This window comes from Psittacula echo, assembly GCF_963264785.1.
Source record: "Psittacula echo genome assembly, chromosome: 17".
Taxonomy (NCBI): Eukaryota; Metazoa; Chordata; class Aves; order Psittaciformes; family Psittacidae; genus Psittacula; species Psittacula echo.
The window spans coordinates 2174773-2198719 of record NC_137753.1 but is presented as its reverse complement, the minus strand read 5'-3'; the positions used below and the strand labels follow the sequence as shown (position 1 = coordinate 2198719).

Below are 23947 nucleotides of genomic sequence, written 5' to 3'. Positions count from 1 at the left end.
GCAATAAAAGAAAGATGCGCTACTGAAGAGCCTCCGCAGCGCCCCTTGGAGAGGTCATCAGCATCCTCAGCCCCATCTCCTCCTCTGCCTGTCGCTCAGAGCATGATCCTCTATTCCTGGGTATCAGGAAATTAAAAGAAAAACATGAGAACCCAATGTAGGAAAACACCACCACCCCGGTGATGGGTCCTCCACTCGGCTCCAGGAGGTCCATGCCAGTGCCCAGGGCTGGACCGTCTCCTGCAGACACTACAACGCTTGCTCAGCATTTACAACAAAGGTGCCTGGGGAAAGGCAACGTTTAAAAGCCATTATCAAGAACATCCAAAATGTCTCAAAACGTAAAACCCCATCAGAATGGAGAAGAGGAAACCTCATGTATAGTGCCCTGCACTGCAAACCCGCCACCATGCCATGGTCTTTGCCCGTGGCAGGGTAACTTCTCACAGGAGAGACTCAGAAAACTGCATTTTGCCCACAGACAGTTCAAGTCGACTGGATTTCATTTCTTATCCTCTTGAGCAGTCTGCAGGGAGAAGGCACATTGTGTCAATCATAAATGACAATGCAAAGTCGTTTAAGTAAGAAATTGGATACCCCCGTAATGGCATTAATGGCTATAGCACGGTATAAATGCAGGGGAGAGACTGATAGTCTCTGTGGCTTGTTTGAGTCTTGGCCTTTCCGCAGCAAACACTAGTCAGAAAAGATCAAGAACAATTGCATGGGGATTTTAATCAATATCTAACCTGACAATAGGATTTGGAGGAAGATCATCCCATAAAACACAGGCGGCATCGCAGACTAATTGTATTTACTTTCTATTGACCAGAGACTCGCAGGCAGAGCGCTCCATGCCCCAGGAAGGTGAAAATCACCCATTTGCTCTGCAAACTGAAAAGCTCAACATTTTGTTGGAAGTTAATGTTAGGCACTGCCCTCTCTGTACCATTTTGGAGTATCAAAGTCATTTACTGGGGGGTGTTGAAGTAGAAGACTGAGGCAGATGCACAAAGTACCTTCTCCCTCTCCTTCTGGTCTCACTCCCCCTACATTCACTGTGGATCTGAACACAGACATTGTGCAGATGTTAGAAAAGCATCATCTATTCCTGGCCAGCTCTTTTCTCTCCGCCTGCATAACCTTGAGCGCATGATTGAAGGATGCCCATTATGCCTGGGAGTTGCTGTCATGAATCACAGACCCCCATTCCTCCCACAGCAAACGCACACTGTGTCCTTGTTTCTCAATACCAGTATCTACATGCAAACCGTTCTGCATCATGTTTCATAAACAGCCTCATGAGAAAGGTACTTCCCACCTGCTCATCTCAACCCAAAGCAGTTATCAAGCAAAGAGGATGCCTGAACATCAACACACACCCTCCAAACCTGAACAAGCCAGACCTCAGGGTACAGGTAAGAAGATCCTATGGTGCTGCAGGGTGCTCAGTGGGAATTTAGTTTCCTCTGAATTCATGTGTCACAGCATCCACCACGGCACTGGCAGAGATGGATTCTGAACCATGATGTGAGCACTGTCTGCTGCCCTGAGCAAACAGGACCCAAAGTTCAGACATTCTGCTTGGCTCAATGCATTGAACCATGGATATTTAATGACTTCTGTAGGTGCAAAGCATCCTCCCCTTCACTTCCACATGGCAACTACATGCAGAGGATACAGACAGAGCTGAGACACACATAAACATCACAGAGGACAACAACATTTTGTGCACATTCTGTTTGATTATATCCATGGCGTGGGCACCATCCCCTGAGGGTCATGGTGTGTCTTTCACGCAGCAGTGACAACAGCAGCAGCATCTTTTTGATACAGAAGCACAACTGCAAAACCCGGGGGGGGGGGGGGTGGAGAAGGGATTATTTTCCATTTGCTTCTTGAAACAGATGTCACTTTGCTCAGACCTGTTTGCTTTCAGGACTGCAGGGGTTTAATCTTTAAAACAATAATGTTATTACAATATGTGTCAAATGCTGTTTTCTAACAAAACCAAACAAATTGCTTCCACTTTGTAGCAACTGTACCCAGTCAATAACGTCAGTAGCTCTGCAGAGGTGGGGTGAGCATCAGCCCAGAGAATACCCACCCCAGGCAAACTCCCTCATGTGAACCCAAGCTCACCCACCGCAGCCCATGGACACAAGGGGATCAGGCCACTACCCAAATCCGGCTTCACTGTGCCCACAACTGCCAAGAAAAATCACTGAGTAACCCCCAAAAACTCCTTGAGACTGAACTCCCACTGGAGGAAAGCACTCTGGCCACAGGGCTCAGCCCAAATTCAAACACAGCCATGGCGCTGATTCTCTCTTGCACCATCACATGCCGGTACCGCAGTTGCTTCCCGATCTCCTGCGCCTGCCTCACTTTGGAACAGGAAAAGACAACTAAAAGCCTTCAGAAAGTCTCACTTGAGCTGACTCTATTTAGGGAACATTTGAGCTATCACCAGCTCTACATCTGCTAGAGAAAACGTATCGTACCTCTGAACAGACATATACAACAACCAAAATCCATATTCCTTCCAAACAAAATCCCACAAACAAGGAAGCGCGGGCTCCTGTAGGCAAACACAGCCTTGATGGGGTGACCCCTGGAGAGAGGAACTTGGCATCATCCTACCTGCAGAAGCCAGTAGCACCTTCTGTGAAACGTGGGGATGATGGAGGAATGGACGTAGCAGCCGTACAAGCACTAGGGACAGAAAAGAGAAGGAAAGTTGGGTTAGTAAAGGAAACCATCACCCAGGAGGCAGCACCAGGGACGAGAGTGGCAGTGCGTTATCTGCTATTAGAGGATGCTGTTCTGAAGTCGGTCCAGGGCTGGGAAAACACGACAGCAGGTTATGGCACCCCACAGTTATTTCAGCATCACTACAGGTTACAGAATCGCCCCCCCAGCAGTCCACCATAGCTCAGCCTCCCATGAGCCTCCCCAGGGTGGTTCCCTGGGCTGCACTTGCATCTTCACTTCAGCGTGGTTTTATTCTTTAAAACCCAACATAACCAGTTCTGTTTCACCATCAGGGAATGTAAACTGAAAACTTAGGGTTTATAAACTCAAGAAGCTCCTGTCAAGGTATTTCACGCCACAGCATCACTAGTGACGTGAAGGGTGACACGTGGCATCAAGGCTTTACTGGTGCCATGTGGGTGACCACGCTCAGTGCCCAGTGATGCCAGTGTGTTGTCAAGCAGCAGCACTTGTCGGTGAGCACACGGCACTATGGCAGCATCTCCTCCCCAGATCAGCGCTCACAAGGTCAGCCTGAATTAAAAAGGATTTAAGGGCTGCTGGCTGCTATCACGGAGTTATTTTAAAATACAAATGACAAAGATTAATAATGTTTTTAAATGTGTCAAGGGTACATCCACACACACAAAACCAGGGAGGAAAACAGAGGGGGGAAAACAACCTGCAGAAAATAATCCAAAGAAAAGCTTAACACTTAAATCCCGGCCCTCAGCCTTGGGAAAAGCAAACGCTGTTTGTTTAAGATAATCCCTGACAGCAACTCCTGGCTGCATGGCACCAGGGGCTGCATTTAAAGGTCTTTAATGTTCAGTTCTGCTGAGTCAGAGCTGGTCCCTGCTATGTAAGGTGCGGCATCTCTCATTCCAACCAGCTTCCCAGCAAGGATAGGCAAGCTGGTCTGGGGCACGCCACCGGAGCAGCCAGGAGCATCCACAAACATCCCCAGCACCTCGTGCAGTGCACATCAATACACACCAGCAACCCATAGTTTGCTGCTGGGAGCCTGACTGACACTGCACCAGGATTAAAACACGTAATGACAGGCACTAGTGCTGAGCTCCTGGTAGCTCCCTGCAGTCAGTAGGTAGAAAAGCTGCTCTCTACCTCCAGATCTGTCTCACATATAATTCTAGAGGTGTCAATAATGAATTACATAAAAGCAGCCCACCTCCACAGAACTGGTTCTCAACATCCCTGCAAACCGGTACAAAAAGCCTTCTAATGGCTCACAGAACGTACATCAGGACATGGGAATCCAGTTCTGGGTTGATGCTTTGGGGCTGGATGTTCTAACTTGGGTAGCTGGGATGAAGGAGATCCACGTGTAAGCAACCCCCTGGCCTTGGAGAGACAGTGGGCATTTTTCTTCACTGTGGACTGAGCCATGGAGAAATGAACTGTAGTAGGAGAAAGAGACCCTGGAAACCCAGCTTCTGGAGGAAGGATGGAATGAGTGATGGCAGCAATAAAAGCTACATTAATTTTCACATAAAAAGGCATTAAAAAATGTTTAAGGTATAAATAGAAACCTCTGAAGTCCGAGCCTCCCTGTTTTGGAGGATTTTCAAGGTTAATGAGTTAAGCGCTGTAAGATGACATCTCCTAGCATGGCACATGTGGGTTAACAGGAGCGGGTGCATCCTCAGCTCCAACAAGGGCAGTGATGGTCCCTCTGCCTCACCAAGAGCCAGTGGCAGCCACTCCACACCACACTGCACTTCATTAGGAGAAGGGAATTACCTGCCAGGCTGGCCTTAGGAGACAGGGAAGCAGGGAACGTGGAATGCCTTTAGCTAAAGGAGTCTTTAAATGAATCCTTGCTCAGAACAGGCAGAAGGGGTTTCATTAACTGGGGTTTCTTTTTCGGGTCTTTACTGGGGAGGGCGAAGCAGTGGAGGCCTGTGTGTCTGTGGCTATGTTAATGCCAGGCTGGGCGCTCAGCCAACGCATTAAGTGAAATCGAATTCCTGAAACCAGCTTTAATCAGCAGATTTTTAAGGTTAGAATGACTCTCTCCTCTGGAAGGCTTGCCAAGGTTAATTCCGTCCTGAGCAGCCTGAATTAATGGGCTGGACACGGGAGAACATTTTTCACGATTCTCTTTTTCAAGTTGACCAAATCTCCAGGAGGGAGGAAAATGCAGTTCCGAGGTGCCTGAGGAGAAACGCCATTCAGCAGCCTGATTTCTGCTCTGAGAACACAGCTGAGAGGAGAGCAGGAACCAGCGCTGGGACCAGCATCAGGCATCAGCCCGTCCCCTACAGAAGCCAGGGGACGCGGATCCTGGGCCATGGGATCGCTCCCATCCTTGTCGCCATGGCAGGACAGGGATGCCCACGGTTGCTGCAGAGTGGTCCAGAGCTGCAGCATCAGCTCCCGCAGCCACCTTTTGGGGAGGGCTGTGCCTGTCCTTGCACACGTTCAGAGGGGGGGAGTTGTGCAATCACAGCTGCCCACCCCTCCATTTAAATGCAGTCCACATCTTGCATTATCAAACTTCTGAGAACTGGAGGGGGGGAATCAAAGTATTGGTGGATTTTTTTTAATCCTGAGCTCCTTAAAGTGATTGTGGCTTATTTAAAAATAATGCAATAATGCTGAGGTGTTCTTCCTTAACGAGAACACCTTGGGAATGGGAATTGGAAAGCGAGAGAATCAAATATTCAAGATAGGCTTGGACAGGCTTTGAAATTCTCCTCCCCAGTGAGTTACCCCAGTGGATATTTAAAAGAAATAACAACTGCCTGGATTTTGTTCAGATTTTCACACTGAAGCCCCAATTCCCTTAATAAGGAGCTAAATCAATCTTTAGAGAACAAATCACGTAAGACCTGTGGCTCTAAATTATTCAAATATACTGGAGTCATTTTCTGGTGTGAGGCTTCAACTTCTAATGCCCCATCAGCCCACAGGGCCAGACCAGGCATTACAGGTTAGCGGGGAAAAAGGACTGTGCCGGCAGGCATGGGACGGAGCAGGCTCCTGCTCAGCACCATGGACCATGTGTGAACCCCAGCAGCTCAGGTTTGCACTGAATTCACAAAACAGACTTTTCAAGGCAATGTGCTCGTGGCAACAGCAGTAAAAATTGCCCCAAATAATGGAATATGACTATGAGACAAGTGAAATCCAAAATATGTTGTAAAAAGAAAAGCAAAAAGAAGAAAGCAGGAAATCATCACAATAAGGGATATTTAACTCCTCAGAAAAAGGCCCCCGGATCAAGCAAATGCACCTGCAAAAGAAAAGGGTGCTGCTTGCAGCCCCCTGAGATGTGGTTAAGAGTCCAAAGCCCACATACAAATGGCCACCAAATACCCCAAGGAGCCCAGTGCAAGGGAAGGATCATGCCCCAAGCACTGCCTGGATGTGTGTTCCAACACGTGCTGGCTTCTGCCAAGTCCTCTGCTCCATGATGGATGGCAAGCAAAGGCAGACACATCTCTAGAGCCTGGTTCTGCTGCCACACGCCCTAAAATTGAACATCACATTCCCCACAGCCCAGAGCAGGACATCAAAACCCCCAGTAGGAACACAATGCCAATGCTTAACAAACCAGGAACAGGGACACAACCACTCTGACGGCCTGGGACACTGGCAGCACAGGGGCAAGGAAAGCCACCGCCGCCACTCTTATCTCCTGTGGTGGTGCCCAGCAGCGCACTCCAACCACATCCCCGTTACAGCACCCTGTTAAACCATCCCCATTGCACCACCACACCGCTCAGGATCTCCTCCTGTAATTACACCAGCAATTTCAGAGCTTCTCCACCCATTTCCATAGGGAACAGCACACTGCTGGCAGCGCTGCTACCGCGGATCAAACCTCCCAGCAAAGCTGAGTGAGGCGTTAGCTTCATTCTTCTCATCATCCTCATGACAGGGTACAGGTCTCCTAAATTAGCAGCTCTATCTGAGCCCAATCAGGCTCTGCCCTCACCCTCAGCCTGCCCATTACCACTGCACCAGGAGAGGAACAGCACAGCCATGCGACAGCATTCAGGCTGCCCTGGTACAGGCTTCTCAGACGGAGAGGGGAATATGGAAAAACAGCTTGTAAGTTCTCGTATCAGCATCCTTCAATGCAGTAACCTGAGTTCCAGAGATACCAGTCAAAATACAACAATAAAACCCACTCTCCCATCCCTATCACAGACATTTCCGCTATCCGTTTATAAAGATACCACTGTTACCCCACTCATGTCACCAGCTTCCTCGTATCCCAGCAGAGACACTATCCAATCTACCTGAAATCGATTTCTCTGGATTTCATACAGATTGTGATCAGAGAAATTTGTGAGCTCTTTGTAGTAATTCATTTGTTTTACACATAGGAGCAATTTCCCATCTGAGTCCGAAACAAGTATCCACTAAATTCTCTGCCAATCTTCTTTCACTGGGCAGAGCACGGCTGGAAAAGCAAGGCAAGCGAAAACCTTCAGTCTCTAACGTGAGCTGCCTGTTGGCCGCCGAATTAGAAGCATTGGGGAAAACCCTCAGATTTTATGTGTATCACCTCTCTTTTCAAACAGACTGGAAGTGAGCACCCTCCGAGATCGGGTTATCTCGCAGCAGATGGCTCCTTCCTTCAGGACAGAGATGCTAAAGCCACGGACACGTTCCAAATCCATTTAAACATCAGATTAGGCTTGCCCCTGTCAGCCGCCGGAGCTGGGAGACAGCAGCGGCTCCCGCCTGCTCCATTAATCAACATTCAGCGAGAAAAGCCAACGTGCTGCTATAAACCCCCTGACTCAGTGCCAGCACCACGCACGGGGAACCTTGAGCCATCAATCTTCCTGTTCCTCCCCTGGCAGCGAGATGTGGCTGGGGAAGGGGGAGCAGCGGCGGGGGCTCGGCCAGGCGGGAGGAGAAGCAGGTTTTTGACAGCAAAGTGATGCTCAGTGACACCGAGCTGACAGGGATGCGAGGAGACGCTGGCCCCAATGCTCCTCCGCACAGATCGGCCCCAGTTCAGCTTTATAAATGGGAATATGGGGAGGTGTAACTGTGGGTGAACTGTGTGGCGCTGAGGAATCACCCAGGGGGGAGGCAGGCTGCACCCAGAGGTCCTGTTTTGATCTAAAAAGGGATGAAAGTGTCATAACATAAGGAAGCATCCAAAATTTCCTGTTACTGCTGCAAATCTTCAAGTCAAACACTGCTAAACATGTTTTCTCACTCCTGATCTTAGTGAAACACAGACATTAGATGGGTTGGACTTTCCTCTGATGTTTATAGATGGTAACTTTGACTCACTAAAGCACCAAACCCTGCTCAGATCTCGGTGCTGGATCACTCTGTGCTGCTGCTGAGGTTTGCCTGTTATCCACCACAACAAAACTTAGGCAAGTGCTTACAGTTCTCCAGTTTGGGCACGGAGTCCCTGTGCACTAACACGAGATCTCAAACACCATCTCTAGGTGGTCACAAAGTCCCAGAGAACCTGACCCTTCCTTGTGGGCTATTGCTGCAGGGCTGCAGCACCGGTGCCTGGCTGCGGCTCCAGCTGCCGGAGTTTGGTTTGAATCCTACTGGCTCTTTACCTGATGTGTCTCAAACCCTCCTGATGCCCTTGATGTCACCAGCAGTTACACCTAGATAACGGCTTCTGGATTGAGCCCAGGGATCTCGTTTGATGGCTAATCACAGGAGAAGAGGTTACTGCAGCCTCAAATCCAGAGCCAAGCTCTGGTCGCTGCAGGACCTTGTCACTTCTGGTAGCTTTTGTTACCAAATATCGTTCTGTTTACCTCGGGACTCGTTAGAAAGCAATTTTTGAGATGTTCAATATTTAATGAAATATTTCAATGTTTAATGGGTTCTTTTCCAAACCCCGCTTTCCCCCTGTGGAGTTCTGAAGTCACTGCAAGGATTGCGGGGTTTAACTTTCTTACTGTTAGAAAAGATGCTCCCGATGACATGGGCTAATCGCCAGGAATCTGCATCTGTGGGTACCAAACTCTGGTATCCCAGATTTTAAAATCTACGTTTCATGCCTGCAGCCCTATGCTGTTTGCCTGACAGACATCCCTCCACTCTCCAATCTGATCCTCACGCCTTTCCTCACTGTAGGAAGGAGAGCAGTCCCTAGAAAGCGATGTGTTTCTTCCCTTGACTCTTCCAGTGAACACCGTTTCCTTTAGGTCTGGTCTTTGGACTCTCTATGTACTATGCTGATGCATGAAAAAGGATAGCAACGTTTCCTCTTTCAGTACCTGTGTGGGGCTCTCCCTGACCTTGCACCACCGCAGCACGGCGCAGGCAGCACCAGCCTCTTCATTGTTTCTACTGGTAATTCTTTTAATAAGAACTCTTTAATTATGCATGAAAAGCAAAGCAGGAGGCCAGTTCAACAAGGAGCGACAGCTTTAATCTCGGTGCGCTCTGCAGCAACCCTGCCTGGCGGGAATTGTGCCATCCGCTGCAATGTGGTGAGGCTCTCAACACCATTCCCAAACCACCTGCACCACGTCCTGCATGAAATCATAGAGCGAAAGGCACAAGGCGCTGTTTCTCCAAGTGAGCATCAGGCAGCGTCTCTACAAGCACAAAATCCGATAGGAATTTTCTGTTATTTGCAATGCTGTCAACTGTGAGACGATTCAATAGGAACTGCCCATGCTAGCCTGCTACTTTATTGCTCCAATTGGTGTTAGCCGCACACTTGCAATTGGGTTATCCTTGAGTTCCGACTACAACTAACTTCATAAAATCTTTCACGAATTCCATAGGAAGCACAAATCCGAAGCCCGGTCCTGCTGTTGGATCATTGGTATGCAGCCCCACACACCCACCTGCAGGAGCTGCCTGCTCATAAATGCATACTTCTTTATTAATATGGGGAAACTTTAATCTCAGTCTAATTTTACCTTCAGGGAAGCTAGATCCCAAGGCTGCCAGAGCTAAAACCCTCCAGATGCAGCGGTGTGATTTGTATTCAAAGCAGCAGGTCTATCTGTCAACATGTTTGTCTCCCCTATCTGCCAACTCTTATTTATAATCCCATTCAGATTAATGAATGACAGTAGTTCTCATCACAAGAAATCTGATTAATCAATTTAAGTGCCTAATCACCCTGGCCAGGGTGAGAACCGGCGGGGAGGGATGCTGCCTGGATAGGGACAAAGTTGTGAGACGCAGGAGGAAAATGGGAACAACTCAAGGGGGGAGCATGCATGGAAACCTCGATGGGATTATGAGATTCCCAGGAGGTGAAAGCTTCCTTAGGGCTGGTGGGAACCATGGGGGATGACCCTGATAACCCAGCCAAGCATCCCACACAGCATGCTGCTCCAAATTAGCTCCCATCCATCACCTTCCTCTGCCACAATAACACCCACCTGGGGGTTCATTCAAGCCTGGTTTGAATGCTCTAGAATAATCTCCAGGGTTGTCAGGAGACCTGAGAGATGCTTCAGATGATGGGAAAGAGCAAGCTTGAGCACAAATCACTAACTTCTAGGAGGACTACCTACAACAGAGGCCATGTAGAGTGAAGCTACTCTAGTGGATACTCTAAATGACATGCTAAAACCAAAAACCTTTATAGAACAACCGAATCACAGGAGTAACATCATCTTCTGTTCCATGAAAGCAAAGTTTACAGAGAAGTACCACTCTCTGCTGGCAGACAAGATATAGCTGAACTCTATGGCAAAGCAGCAGGCGCTCGTCATGAATATGAAGATAACAGGCATCTTGTGAACACAACAGTCAATATTGCTTCCAAATCAGCCAGAGCTCTCCTCCTGCCAAGTTTCGTCTCATGGCCACTCACTGGAAATTAAGCTCAGAGCCTCCCTATCCTGCTCTTCAGGAATCGAAGCCCAGCATTAGTAAATCTTTGCATCAGTGATCCGACAACAAGCAGGGAATTGCTGCAAACGGGAGTTACAAGTGACCAAAGGAGCGTGGAGGAGCCAGGAACAGGGTGTTTTGGGAAGATGAACTCCTTCAAGGAAAACAAGCGCCTTGGTTACCGTTTCTCCAAGATGGGGGAACGTTTCTTGGACGGTAATGACGGCTCTGGAGAGGATGAACCACTGCCAGTTTGCAAAGGATGGTCAAGAGCAGATCAGGGGACATAAGCTTAATGCAAAACCCAGACTCCCAATTTCTCAGGTAAGGGAATAGCCCAAACACTGGCATCAATGGGGGCTTAGTAAGAGGAAAAGCAGTACAACAGGCTGGCTGCTTGGCTCCATGGTTTTCCGACCCAACTCTCAGCAGTTACTCAAGTGGGATACACAAAACCTCCAGGACAGACATTACTCAGGTCCCCGCACATCGTCTCGACTCCAGCAGCTCGTGCAGCCGCACGTTTCCCCAGGTCTGAGGTTTCTTGACTGTCACCACAAGGTTAGAAGAATTGTGAGCTGGAAAATCACGGAGCATATTAATGTCACCCTGAAATATGACCACTATACACAGAAGTATTTCATATTTATTCTCTTTTAGAAATGTTACAAAGACAATATAATGAGAACACTGCAAACAAGTGTTTTCCTCCTAATCTGGCAATAAAAATATGTCAAAGAAATGCCTAAAATCCTAATAGGAGAACAAAAAAATAACGGGCTAGGCTATGACAGGATTTAGCTGTGACTTTACTCACAGGCTTTAATCATGTCTAGTGCAACGCAAATGGAAAATCAGATACAAACCTGTTCAAACCATTAATGTCTGTGTTGGTTGTTTCAGCTGTTAGAGGAGCTGAGACCGAACAGATTTGGTGGAGGTTAATGAAGATAGGTAGAGGTCTAAATACATTTATATCTAAGGGAACACTGCACACAAAAAGGATTACTGAGCTGGTCTTAGTGGAGACGCGACTGAGGTGGCAAACACACAATTATAAAGAGATTTAGAAAGTGATTAGTCATTGCATTTGAACATGTGCTGTAAGAAAAGAACAAAGGCTTTCTTCATTAAATTAATGTCTGATAAACCTAGAATGAATGAAGAGGGAATGCTCTTTTTTCCCGGGGACAGCCAGGCCTTGGAAGTCAGCACCACAGGAAAGGGGGAGCTGATGCTACAGATGGATTGCAAAGGGCTGAATAATGTAATGACCCAGAGCCAGGGTAACAGGTATCAACAGGGAGAGCACCAGAACCCCCACCTGACCTTGGGTCTGGATTTCAACCCTGGGATTCTGTCGGGATGCTCACATCTGTGCTCTGTCCAACAGGGACATGGGGAAGCGAATCCTATGGGATGCCCAGTGGGGGTTCAGGAGGGTGAAAAGCGAATACCAGGTCTGTAGGAAAGAGACCAGGATGTGCTTGGAGTGAGGATGTCAAATATGCATCACCTTCTCAAGCCCAGCTGCCTTCACCGAGGCCATCATGCAGGCAGAAGTTAGAAAAGACTGTATTATCCAGCTGGATCTCTCGTTCAGGAACAAAGGGACCATTACAGCATGGGAAAACAAGACAAAAATGACAGTGCCCTGGGGCAATGCAAGCTGAGCCAGTGCTGTCTGCACACACCATGGTGAGGCACAGGTCAGAGGGTGCGACGTATTCACCATCTTTCAGGTTTAGGTCCATAAGGACCTAAAGACTAACAAACACAACTTCTAGCACATATAGAAATGTACAGAAGAACTTTTGGGAGCTATTAATTATATACACAGCTCAATCTTGGAGTAATTTTGTGCTGGAATGGACCAGCAGCCTGAGCCGAAATCTGGTTTTGGCAGCCTCCCCTGTGCAAAATTAGCCCTGGAGTTATCAGCAGACACACTACAGCGTGCCTGCAAAGTGACACATTTAGCTCATTTGTGAGATACCCAGTTTCTTGGACCTGATCTCTTTATAGTGCTTACTTACATTAAGATCAGAAGCCACTGAAGTCAGTGGTTCAATGATCAACACGCAGTCTTCCCTGTCTGCTCACTTCAGGCACTTCGCAAAGGTGGCTTAACTCACATCAGAGCATCTCAAAGACTGAGGCAGGGCTCTCTGTACCCCATTTCAGGAAGTCATTTAAGCTCTGCAGCTACTCCTGACTTCTGAAAACTGAGCCTAAGTGCATGGAAAACTTGGAAGAGTTTTCAAACCTCCTCCCAGTGAATCCCTTAATTAAAAAGCATTTACAGAACCTAAAATTATCACGTATGCCAATACTAAATCTTCCCATCTCCATTTAAAATCCTTAGAGCTTCACTGCTGCTCACAAGCAACAGCTGAAGCTACAGTTAGCAAGCATTTCAGAATGCCTTCCTGGACAAGCTGTTGTAGAAATACTAAGTTCCTACTGCTTGCAACCAACTTCTAAATATTTCATTCCTGTCCCCAAAACCCCAAAACATCCATTTCTCAAGATTAATGTGTTTAAATTTACTGAAGTTCACCCCCAGCAAACAGCTGAGTGTTTCTGACATTCAAGAGGCAGCAAAAAAGGTCAGTGTTTTACTTGTATTAATTTTTTATCAGAGAATGGAAAGCTCGTTTTTGGAGCAGATAATGAATGTTGGAAGAGTTCTGCTATGGGAAGATACACAAGATCAGTGCATCCTCTGTCTGAACAATGATACCTTCCTCCTGTCTTCCTGAGTGACATTATCTGTGAGAATTTACAAGTTATTGCTCTGCTTTCTGAAGGGTTCTCCAGGACTATTTAACACTTATGACACTTGGGCTGTTGTGGAAGAAAATGACAACTCTGAACGTAAAAGCAAATCTCTTCCCCATGCCCTGAGACATACAAGCAAAATTTACAAACGAAGAGCAAATTGTCTTCACGTTTGTAAAGTAATTTCTATCACTGGCAATCAAAGTAGAGATGTCTAAAAAGGATTTGTCTACACGGTGCCAACAAAAGGCTTATTTGTATTCTTTCAGGTGGGATAAGACCTCAAGGTGGAGGCATCTTGGACCTCAGGTCTGCAGGGTCCCTTTCCTCCTGCTCTTTGGGCTGCTCAGCCAACACAGGGACAGAACAGGTACGTGCTGTACCACAAGGAGCTGTGTCCGCTCTTCTGCATGGTCTGGCAATGGCCAGACCCCCTCAGCCAAGGCGCATCCGCCGAGTACATAACCTGCAATGTCTCCCATACCCGAACGTGACACGAAGGGATTTAATTCCACTTTAACTAACTTGTCACTAGCATCCAATTATAGAACCGGTGGGCTTTGCTGATTAATTATGGATTAACTACATGCAAGCCTTCACACAAATTAATCTTATAAACTGCTCACACAGATGGGATCTTACGCATCCTTCTTCAACCTGTTGTACTTTTTAACTAAGAACCTGAAAATGCTACAAACAGCATCACTTGAATGCAGGTTATTTAGCAGGTATTGAGGGTTGGAAAGCACCCCATGTCCACACTTCCCCCATCCCTGGAGGTGACCCCGACCTCACTGCTTGGAGGGTGACCACAGTGGCAAGGCCCTGGGCGCTGCAGAAGCCAGGGACAGGGCAGATGGGATGAGACCCAGGCGGTCACAGGGCACTGACAAATGAAAGTCAAGTGATTAGCTGGCAGCTTCAACAGTTCTGCTTCTAAAGGGCTTTCTGCATATTTTCTCAACAAAAGCAAGACAGCACTGATGAGGTATCTGACAAAACAGAACGCTGAATCATTTCGAGTGCATCACCTCTTCTCACGCAGAGGGAACCTTCCGTCTTCCCCATCACAGGCAATTAAAACCTTTAGACGATTTCTTTTAGGCTGACAGTGCTTGGGAAAGACCACGAGACTGCATGAAACAAACTTTTACCCTTTATACCATTAGGTCTGCTCTTTTCATCCCCTTGGCTCTCAAAGCGTTTTACTGAGTGTGGCACATCAGCATCTTTCTCAACCCAACCCATTTATTCCTCCAATGCAAGTGATGTAAACACACGTCATTTGCCTCCAGAGCAGCAGCAGCTGAACTGCTGCTCCGGGTCCTGACCCCCTGCTCCTCTGGACAAGGTGCTCCAAAACCCCTCCATCCTTTTGAGGGATGGAAACAGAACTGCTGGAGAACAGCATTTCCATGTTCTTTCCATGTCCAGCACAACAAATAGCTTAGTTCTTACAAGAGCAGCTCCAAGGTCCTCACGTCCCCATCTGTAAGGCTGACGTTTCTGTTTCAGAGGGCTCTTCATTCCCCACTCCCTGGAGGCAAGATGCACCGATCTAATTACGGATGTCATCTGAGCAAGAGCTGAAACGTTACCTGACCATGGAATGACTTGCGAGTTCAGCTGGTTTCAAGACTGAAATGGTGAGATGGCACCCCTTGGGAGCAGTCCCTTCTTACTAAACCAGTGTCCGTACACAGAAACTCCCCTTTCTAAAACCTTCCCTGGCTAAACATAGCTCAAGAGCAGATCGATGCTTCCACGTGTAACTCACAGCATCCGGATCACGGAAGATTCACAGCACCATGTGTAAAGTTAAACACTGTTTGTCTCATTCTTGTAAGCAGTTCTTCAGCAGGTGGGACAAAAGGCACAAATACACGCTCATACACTTGTTTACTGCCAAGTTCAAATGCTTCACTGAGACTGACCGTGCACTGTCTTACTTAAGGCAGCTACAGCACAAGACTGAAACCCAATCCTTCTCAGTCACTGGAACCAAGTTCAGGATTCAAGAAAAAGCAAAAGGAAACAGAAAATTCGGGGTTGCTCGATTGCCCAAACCTGACGTTAACACCACAAAAGGTGTCATCACAAACGAGTCCCCGGAGTGGACAGAAATCTGTTCCCTCAGCTGTCCAATTCATCATTTTTATCCAATACCTTGCCTACAGGTTTACAAATCACAAGGAATTTACCAAGTGTACTTTCCTATGTACAAGTGGACAATAAATCATCACCACACCGAAGCTACTCATGTAACACACACGGTCCCAGCTTCATGCAATTGCTATTATTGGTAACTATAAAACCAGAACCAAACCCAATAAAACCTCCCCATCTGAGCAGTCTTCAACGTAACGATGCAGTACTAAGGATGGATATTAATGCAGCTCTTCACCTATTCCTCCTCTAATCCCACACTGAACCTGAAGGGGCCACACGGCCCCACAGAGCCAAGGCTACACTTGGCTTCAAAGAGCTTTTAGAATGAAACGGTTTTATTTGCATCCAAGGCTCTGCAGGACACGGACCTTCCTCTGCCACTGCTGCCTCCGCTTGCAGCACCTCCTCAACCTCCGGATGAATCCTCCCCTGAAAGCACGATCACCACCTCCTGCAGGCCGCCCCACAAGGTGAATTGTGTGAGCACAGATTAATGAAAGCACACAGCCAAGTGTTTAGGGAATATTTTCTCTATTAATCTCCAGCAGCAGCAGGGCGGCTGCTGAAGATGTCGCTTGGTTAAGGTGAGGGAGAAGGACAGGGACACTCTCCCGGGTGCGAGCAGAGCCTCCCATGGGGTCTATCACCATCACATTCCTTTTCATCCGAGACGTATTTGGCTTTAGAGCCATGTGCCAGAAGAGTGGGACTTTTAGCAAGAACCACAGTGTGAAACCCCCCTGGCACGACCCACTGCATATTTAATGTTAGTTTAGAGGACAGAATGCTGCAAAGCATCCCTTCACCAGGAAACATGAGGTATCATTCCTTCAAAAACCTTCTGACTCCCAAACCTCCTTTTTCCCCCCAAACTCCAGAGCCTCTTTCCTGTTTCTTTCTCTACCAACCGTGTCTCCTGGAGCTCAAGTAAATAACAGTTTGTTTCCTCATTATCTCTTCTTTTTCAGTGTTAAACTCTCCCTTTAAATTGAGAGCTTTTATTTCGCCTTCATTTTCCCAAGCTCATTGATTGCAATGCTGCATTTTGACACGGTCTAGCTTACAGCCTAGTTTGGTTTTAAAAACAGCAAACGTGGCTATTTACCTCCCCTGCCTCGAGGAAGGAAGCTGGCTCTCACCTGGCTCACTGCAAATCAATCACAACGTGTACTTAATGCTCTCCTTGAAGGAAGGGAGAGCAGCGGGATGAGGAGCCGAAACCACATCCCCTGCCCTTTGTCAGCAGCACAAAGCTCCGCGGCTCCCGCACCCTTCAAAGCTCCTTGCTCTTTGCAGGCGGATGGCAAACAATTACAGGGGACCTGCGGGTGCTTCCTCCTCATCAAGTCAGTCGTCCTCACACAGTGAAGGCACACAGCCTCCAGCCAGCACTGAGCACTTCTTCCAGCTCAGCACTGAACTGAACAGCACTACAGCTGAAAGAAACATTAACAGAGGTTATCTCCAACCCTTGGTTTCTTAAACTCAGTATGCCCTCTTAATAAATTAGGCATTACCTTGTCAATATTAAGGATGCCACCCCCCAATGACAGTAGTGCCTGTATAAAGTGTGAGCCTCATTGCTTTATTTCAAGGTCTGCTTGCGAGTTTAATCTGGAATAAAAAGGTATTTCTCTAAAGATGCCAAGGAAAAGAGAGGGTCTGACTCGTGCTGAGGCTGGATTTGAAGGCATCTATCAGGTGAGCATCCCTGCAGGGTTTGGGGAGGATACGATACCCTTGGAGACTCTTCTGAACAGGCCCAGTTCCCCAGCGCTCTTTCGCAGCTGATTTTGGGCACCCTACCAAAACAGCAGTCACCTTGTTCTATTACCACTGGCTGGAGGGGAGCTGGTGAGGAACACCATTAGGCAGAGACCTGTCACAGGGCAGCCACGTTCACATCCATCAGCAAAGCAATCAGAACCTGAGCTGGTATGGAAATCCTGCACCATTCACCACGAGCTGCCCGTCCCAGACCAAACACACATTTTTCAGCCAGTCCCTTCCATTAGTGTCTCCCAGTGCCAGCAAACAAAGCAATTTAGGATCCCAAACGCTTCCCATGGGACGTGGCTTTGCCGTCATCAATGTACCCTGCAGTACAAAGCGTCTCCTACGTTTGAGTCTCGCCCTACGTGACGCACGCAGCAGAGATGGGGATTCAGTGCTGAGAAATAGCAATTTTATCAGATTTCCTCCTGCACATTTACAAACCAGACCTATCCTGCTTGTGCTCCCCTCGCAGCCTGCATGGAGCCTGCACTGCCAGGAGGGATGTTTGTGCCCCAGACCCCCTCTTTGCTCTGCATCTTCACACTCATGACGCTGGCAGAGCCAGATGTGTGCAAGAATCAGGGACCAGAGAGTGCTGGATTCAGCACACTGACTGTTGAGACACCAACTTATCTCTCCCTTGCAGAGTAGGGGAGGTCCAATAAGTATAAAGTTTAATGCTACCCTGTTTAATGATATTTTCACTTCAACCGAACTGTAAAATTAACTGAGAACTTACACTAAAAAAAGACTTTTATTTTATGCTGATCATTAACTAAGGAGGTTTCACACTTGAGATCTGTTATATTAAAGGGAACTGAAATTGCTTGTATCAATTACCTTATTCTAAGCAGACTGAATTCTCATAAAATATTGAAACTGTTTTTTGACTATGGAGAAGGAGAGAAAGGCTGAATCATGGGTGGGAAGGGATCCCTGTACCATGCCCCCTGCCCAGGCTATATGGCCTGCCAGCACAGGAGAACCATGACCAGATGCAATCACACGAGGTTACCCTGTTGATATAAACAGGAGCTGGTTTATATCAGACCAGGAGCAGGATGCCCATGCTGGTGCCAAGAGGATGTCTGCAATGCCAGGGCTGGGCTGACCACAGGTCTGGTCACTGGCTTGTTCTCCTCTATACATGGGTACTCATCAAATACCCAAAGCATCAGCTCAGGCAGGACCTGGAGTGATGACACCGTCCGTGCCCGGCTGATTGCCTTAACCTACGGAGCAGCAGCGCCCATGACAGTACTCTACCCACCTACACAGCCTGAGTAATCTCACCTTTATTATTTGCCCATTCGGGGCTTGTATAGTCACAAAAAACCTGACTCAGAAAGAAACAGAAGGAGGCTGGATGAAAGGGGAAACCATGCTCCTGCCTGCTTCATCCTCCTTCTGCCTCAATGAGAATCTACCCACTGGCGGGACATCAGGAGCTGCAGGGTGATGGGGTGGCAGCCACTTGCTGCTGGGCTCGTCTGCTCTCCCTCTGCAGCACTTCTAATAGCTAAGACAAATCACCTTGCACACCACGTCCCTGAGCAGATCTGGCCTGAAGCTTCCCCTGCTTGGGAGCTGCAGGCATCTGTTTCTGGGGGACCAGTCAAGGGTAAACCAGCAAAGCAAGCTACGCCCATTGTTCATTAATTATAGCTATTTATTTAATGATAATACTGCTCTTTATTATTTGAATAACAGCGTAAGTACTGTGGGATGAGGAGAAATGCTCTCACATGGAAGACAGTCACTGATAAAGAAGCAGTGAATCGTTTAGGTTGGAAAAGACCTTTAAGATCATTGAGTCCAAGCATTAACCCAGCACTGCCAAGTCCACCACTAAACCCTGTCTCTAAGTGCCACGTCTACACATCTATTTTTAAACTTAATTCCTACAGGAGTCCAAGACTGTCTGCAGACTCTTCGCTTAAAGCAATTCCTAGCAAAACGTTTACTGAGATGTGGATATTCCTTATCCAAAGGGGTCTCAGTCTAGGACTGCATCCTCAGGGAGTAGATGGTCCAAGCACAGCATCGGCCCCTCTTTTGCTCATCATTTGCAAGTATCTTCTGCATTTTTCACCCTGTTTCCATCAAGTCTGAGTTAAAGTTGTACAGCCTCTTGCAGGCTTCCTCCCTCCATCACTGGGCAGAGCACGGGTGGCTTAATGACACGGAGCGTTTGAACCCCAACCAAGGGAGGTACCGCAGCCTTCAGCACCCAGCATGCGGTACAGAGCCACACTACCTTCTGTGGACCACGGGCATCATCTTCTGCCATTTAAATGATCGTCTTCAGGTTCTGATAGTTAAAACAAACAAGGGTACACTCAGCTAAAGCTCCGTTACTTTGTCGTTTACCTGAACTAAATATACCTGCAAGGAACACAGTCCGAAACCTAACAAACAAGCTCAGCAGAACCATCCTCAGCGTAACACATGCCCCCAGCAAGTGGAGATGGAAACAGAACTGACAGAACTGGTTAAGCAGGAAAAGCACTGAGGGAAACTGCAACTGGGAAAAGCCGGGTCAGAGGAGCACCAGCACAGCAAGTGGAGAAGAGCATCATCCCAAACACCAGCACAGTGAACAGAGCTGAGCATTTCCATCCAGACCACCGTACCCTTTGGTTACCTGCACTATAAAACATATCCTCTGGCTGTCAGGATTTGCTATCAGAAATGACAACTCGAGCTCAAATAACTCACCTAAATTCACATTGTCAGTGTCATTACGGTGTTAGAGTAAAAAAGATCCTTTGCCTTTCTAGCTTGTACTTCTCAATACAACTGGCACTTTTTGTTGCAGAAGGTACTGACTTAGCATGGTTGGGTTTGCTGCTGAAGTACGGATTATCCACTGGTTTATACAACCACACACTATTTATTTAAACAAAAGCAAAACCTCAACTGTTGGAGAAGGATGAGTGCCCATCCATCCACCTCGGCCTAGGCACCTATGAGCAGGATTGCTCTTCATCATATACAGACATTCAGGGAGGTTTCATGACACCAAGCCCTAAATTTAGAAGTCATCATCTCCAAGTTGTACGTGAAATGATTCATCGTGGTGACAGCAGCAGCACCTGAAATGGAGTCATTTGGAGGGTAATGTAGACAGGTATTTATAAAGTACCGGGATAATTGCAGGTTTTGAAGCCTTCTAAATGTTGCTTGTGCCACCCCAGGAAGGTGTAACTTTTCCTGTGTCTTATGATGAGCCTGCCTCGGAGCATAAATCCACCCATCCTCCTGATCTGTTCAACTTGCCTTTTTCTGTTCTGCTTTCTACTGGTGTTTCCTGAACACTGTTCTCCTCCATGGTACATAGTGTTGTAAATAACGCAATGGCACCTGGCTCAGGAGCCTCACCGTGTCCTATGGCTACCAATTACTCCTTCTTTGAAGCATCCTAGCATTGCACATGCCATAACAGCAATCAGCACACGCTGTCTGAGGCTAAGAAACTCTTAACATGGAACTGCATGTGAAAGCCAGCCTCCATGCACAAGACAGGTTTTACCTGCACAGATCTTGCTAAATACACACCATTTAACAAAGTGTGGGTTTACACAGCGTGCAAGCAGAACATCTATGGGGCCTCTCAAAGAGTAAAAATGATCTAAAAGCTATCTCTCTCTTCCTCACCATTGTATTCCCAGTCTCAAGCAACGTGTGGATTATCTTCTATTAGCATATTGTGTCCTCTTCCTTAACTTCCTAATAGAATGTTTATCTCCAAGGAAATTCTGCAGAAAAGACTGAATTTGCATATAAATAATAGACATGTCAAAACATAAGATGCTGGGATTTGGTATTCTAACAGTGCTATACATGATTTGTATTAATTTCCTTACATTCCAGCAAACTCCACAGCGTTCAATCCCTACCAGTGGCACTGTACAACCAACTGCATTGCCATTGCCTTTACTGGAGTTGTGACTACTGATCAGGAACTGCGCTTTTAGGCTACGTGCACTTTTGGGCAATTCTTCCCATAATCTAAATGCTGCTTTTTAACCCTGCACTTTATAGAGGGAAAACAGGACAACACCACCACCAGCACCAGCAGGTACCTGCGTGGTTCTGGCTCTATGCACTGCAGTCGCAGCACAGAAGGAGGTCCCAAAGGAAAGCTAATCTCCAATCCATCGCAATGGCTTTCAAATGGGAGCCAGAAGAGCCCTGAACGCTAAAGGTGAACTTCAATTGCAGATCCACTGTGCATTTTGCTCCAGACCATGATAAAAACTTCTTTCCCTGCCAACAGCAACGTCTCCCCTGATTTCTGCTGGTTTTAAACCAGCTATTTTTAAAAGCCAGCTTAGAAAACACACGTGCTCTAGGGTATAGAGAAGGCAGCGCCGGGTGTAAGATGTAAGACTGGGAGGCAGAGCTTAGTACATTGACATTAGAGAAACCAGGCAGCAATGGGAAATAATATTTTTACAAAGGTTACAGACATGAATGTAAGACCTCAGGGCAATCTTCCAGATGCTGCTTAGTAACACAAAGCATTGTGTGCTCCCTCCTCTTCTACCGAGCTGAGCAATGCAGACCGGAGCTGATGCTCACCAGCCACCTGGCACCAGCGTCTGGGTACCAAGAGTGGGTGCAGCCTTCACCAGGGAAGTAAATGAGCTCCAGGATGCAACTTTCCAGCATGAGGAGCATCCTCCCCGCTCCCACAGCTGCAGCATATCCCAGTACATTCGCATCTCCCATTCCAACAGCTCCCGCAGCTCCCTTGCTGTTGTTTCTGCATCTATAAATCAACTTTACACAAGGTACCAATCCCGGAACGGTGCAATAAAATACACCCTTGTTTTTGGAATATCAAAGTTTGCTTGCAAAGAAACAGCTTTTTCCATTAGTTCCCAAGCCAGCTTTCTCTCTCCTATAGACCTTTGAACATAACACGGCAGAGACCCTGCAAACCTCAACACAGAGAGGCTGTTATATCCCCACATAGCAAACTCTTCCGAACACCACCACCAGCACTTCCATGCTGAGGAAAGCAAACTGTGCATCACCCATAGAAAAATGGGGGATAACAGAAACTTCTTAAGGCCATATTTGAGAAAAAACAACCCCAAACTATTTCAAGTAGTCGGGCAAACATCACCCAGATGGCAAGATTGCTGCATCCTTGCTGAAAAATACTATGCAGCCAACAAACCCATATGGCCGATCAGAGAAGCCACATAAAGATAACGATATGCCTGTACAAGCAAAATGTTAATGAATTAGGCCCAAAGTAGAATAAAATCTGCTACCTGGTACGTTCCACCTGCTTCTGGAATCAATGTGCACATGGATTTTAACGTTCTGTAGTTCACACGCAAGAGATAGGCAAGTAGGGTTAATCCACAGATGTTGGCAACAGGCCACTCATGTAGCCCGTGCTGCTCTCCCCCACCAAGACTTGCTCCTCTCTAATCTGGAAATGGGGTTCTCAGAGTCTTTAAATTCCCCTGCTTGGGAAAGGGATGAGGCATACAAGCAGATGGTGGATAAATAAGATTCTGGAAAAATCTCTCACTGCCTGTGGATTTATCTTCTGTAAGAAAGTCCCCGTTTGTTAGAGGACTCTTGCGCTCACTGCTATGCACCTGCAGAAAGGGCTGCATCACTTGGGCCACTGACTCAAGCGAATGCCCAATACATGCCTTCAAGGCAATACCTAACATGAATAAATACAGTCAGCACCAGACAAGGTGAAAAAACAATGACGGGGTTAACAATACCAAGAGTTAAAGCCCAGAGGGAGTGAGCAACTCATTATTCACCCCACCTTTATTTAACTATGCAGTAAAGCAACATGGCCCCAGGTCCTTCTCTGGGATTATAAATAACAGCATAATACTGCTGCGGATGTGAGACAAGATGGATGGGGACCGGATTCTGCTGGGCCATGTAGGAGACCTTAGAAGGCATAAGAAGCAATGGGAAAGGATGCCTCAGAGGAGGCAATCACAGCACTTCATCACTGCAAGTTCTCTGCACGCATCCCGGCAGAGGACAGTTGGAAGAATCACAGAACGGTTTGGGTTGGAAAGGACCTTAAGATCATCCAGTTCCAACCCCCTGCCATGGGCAGGGACACCTCACACTAAACCATGGCACCCAAGGCTCTGTCCAACCTGGCCTTGAACTCCACCACGGTGTTCAAGGAGCAGAATGGACCTCACCAGACACATGTGAGTAAGGCAGGAGGAAAAGCAGACCCAGGCGGCGAGCACAGGGCACACAGAGGGTGGCTGCAGGCAGCACGCTCGGGAAGGTCAGACACAGGAGGGCAAACATAGAAGAGGCAGGCAGGGATGCAGGTGCTTTGTTTGACACAGGAAAAGGCAAATTTCAATGTAAATATCTAAAAACATCGCATAGGAAATCTTCCCAGAAGCACTCACAAAACTGTGTGATTTTTGAGGAAGTCCTTCATTTGTTTTTAAGACATCGATGCAACTGAGGAATGAACAGAGCAAGCAAAAACAAGGATCGCTTTCTCCCCTTGCTTGTTCCAGTAGAAAAATTCCAGACGAAGCTGCATGATGCATCTAGATGCAGGGGCAGAGTTTGACGAGGCTCTTGGGTATCATCCTGCCAGTGATATCATTACCTCAACATTTTTATA

The 23947-nt window shown here is 47.3% G+C and overlaps 1 protein-coding gene across 2 annotated transcripts in view; it reads right to left on the bottom strand.

Annotated features, from left to right (window-relative positions):
• Positions 1-23947, bottom strand: part of CAMTA1 (calmodulin binding transcription activator 1) — a 221624-nt gene that overhangs the window by 107019 nt on the left and 90658 nt on the right. For both annotated transcript variants that reach the window (XM_080631333.1, XM_080631332.1), the window contains exon 5: positions 2644-2715. In XM_080631333.1, the coding sequence (XP_080487459.1) occupies positions 2644-2715 (72 nt within the window). The remainder of the gene's footprint in view (positions 1-2643; positions 2716-23947) is intronic.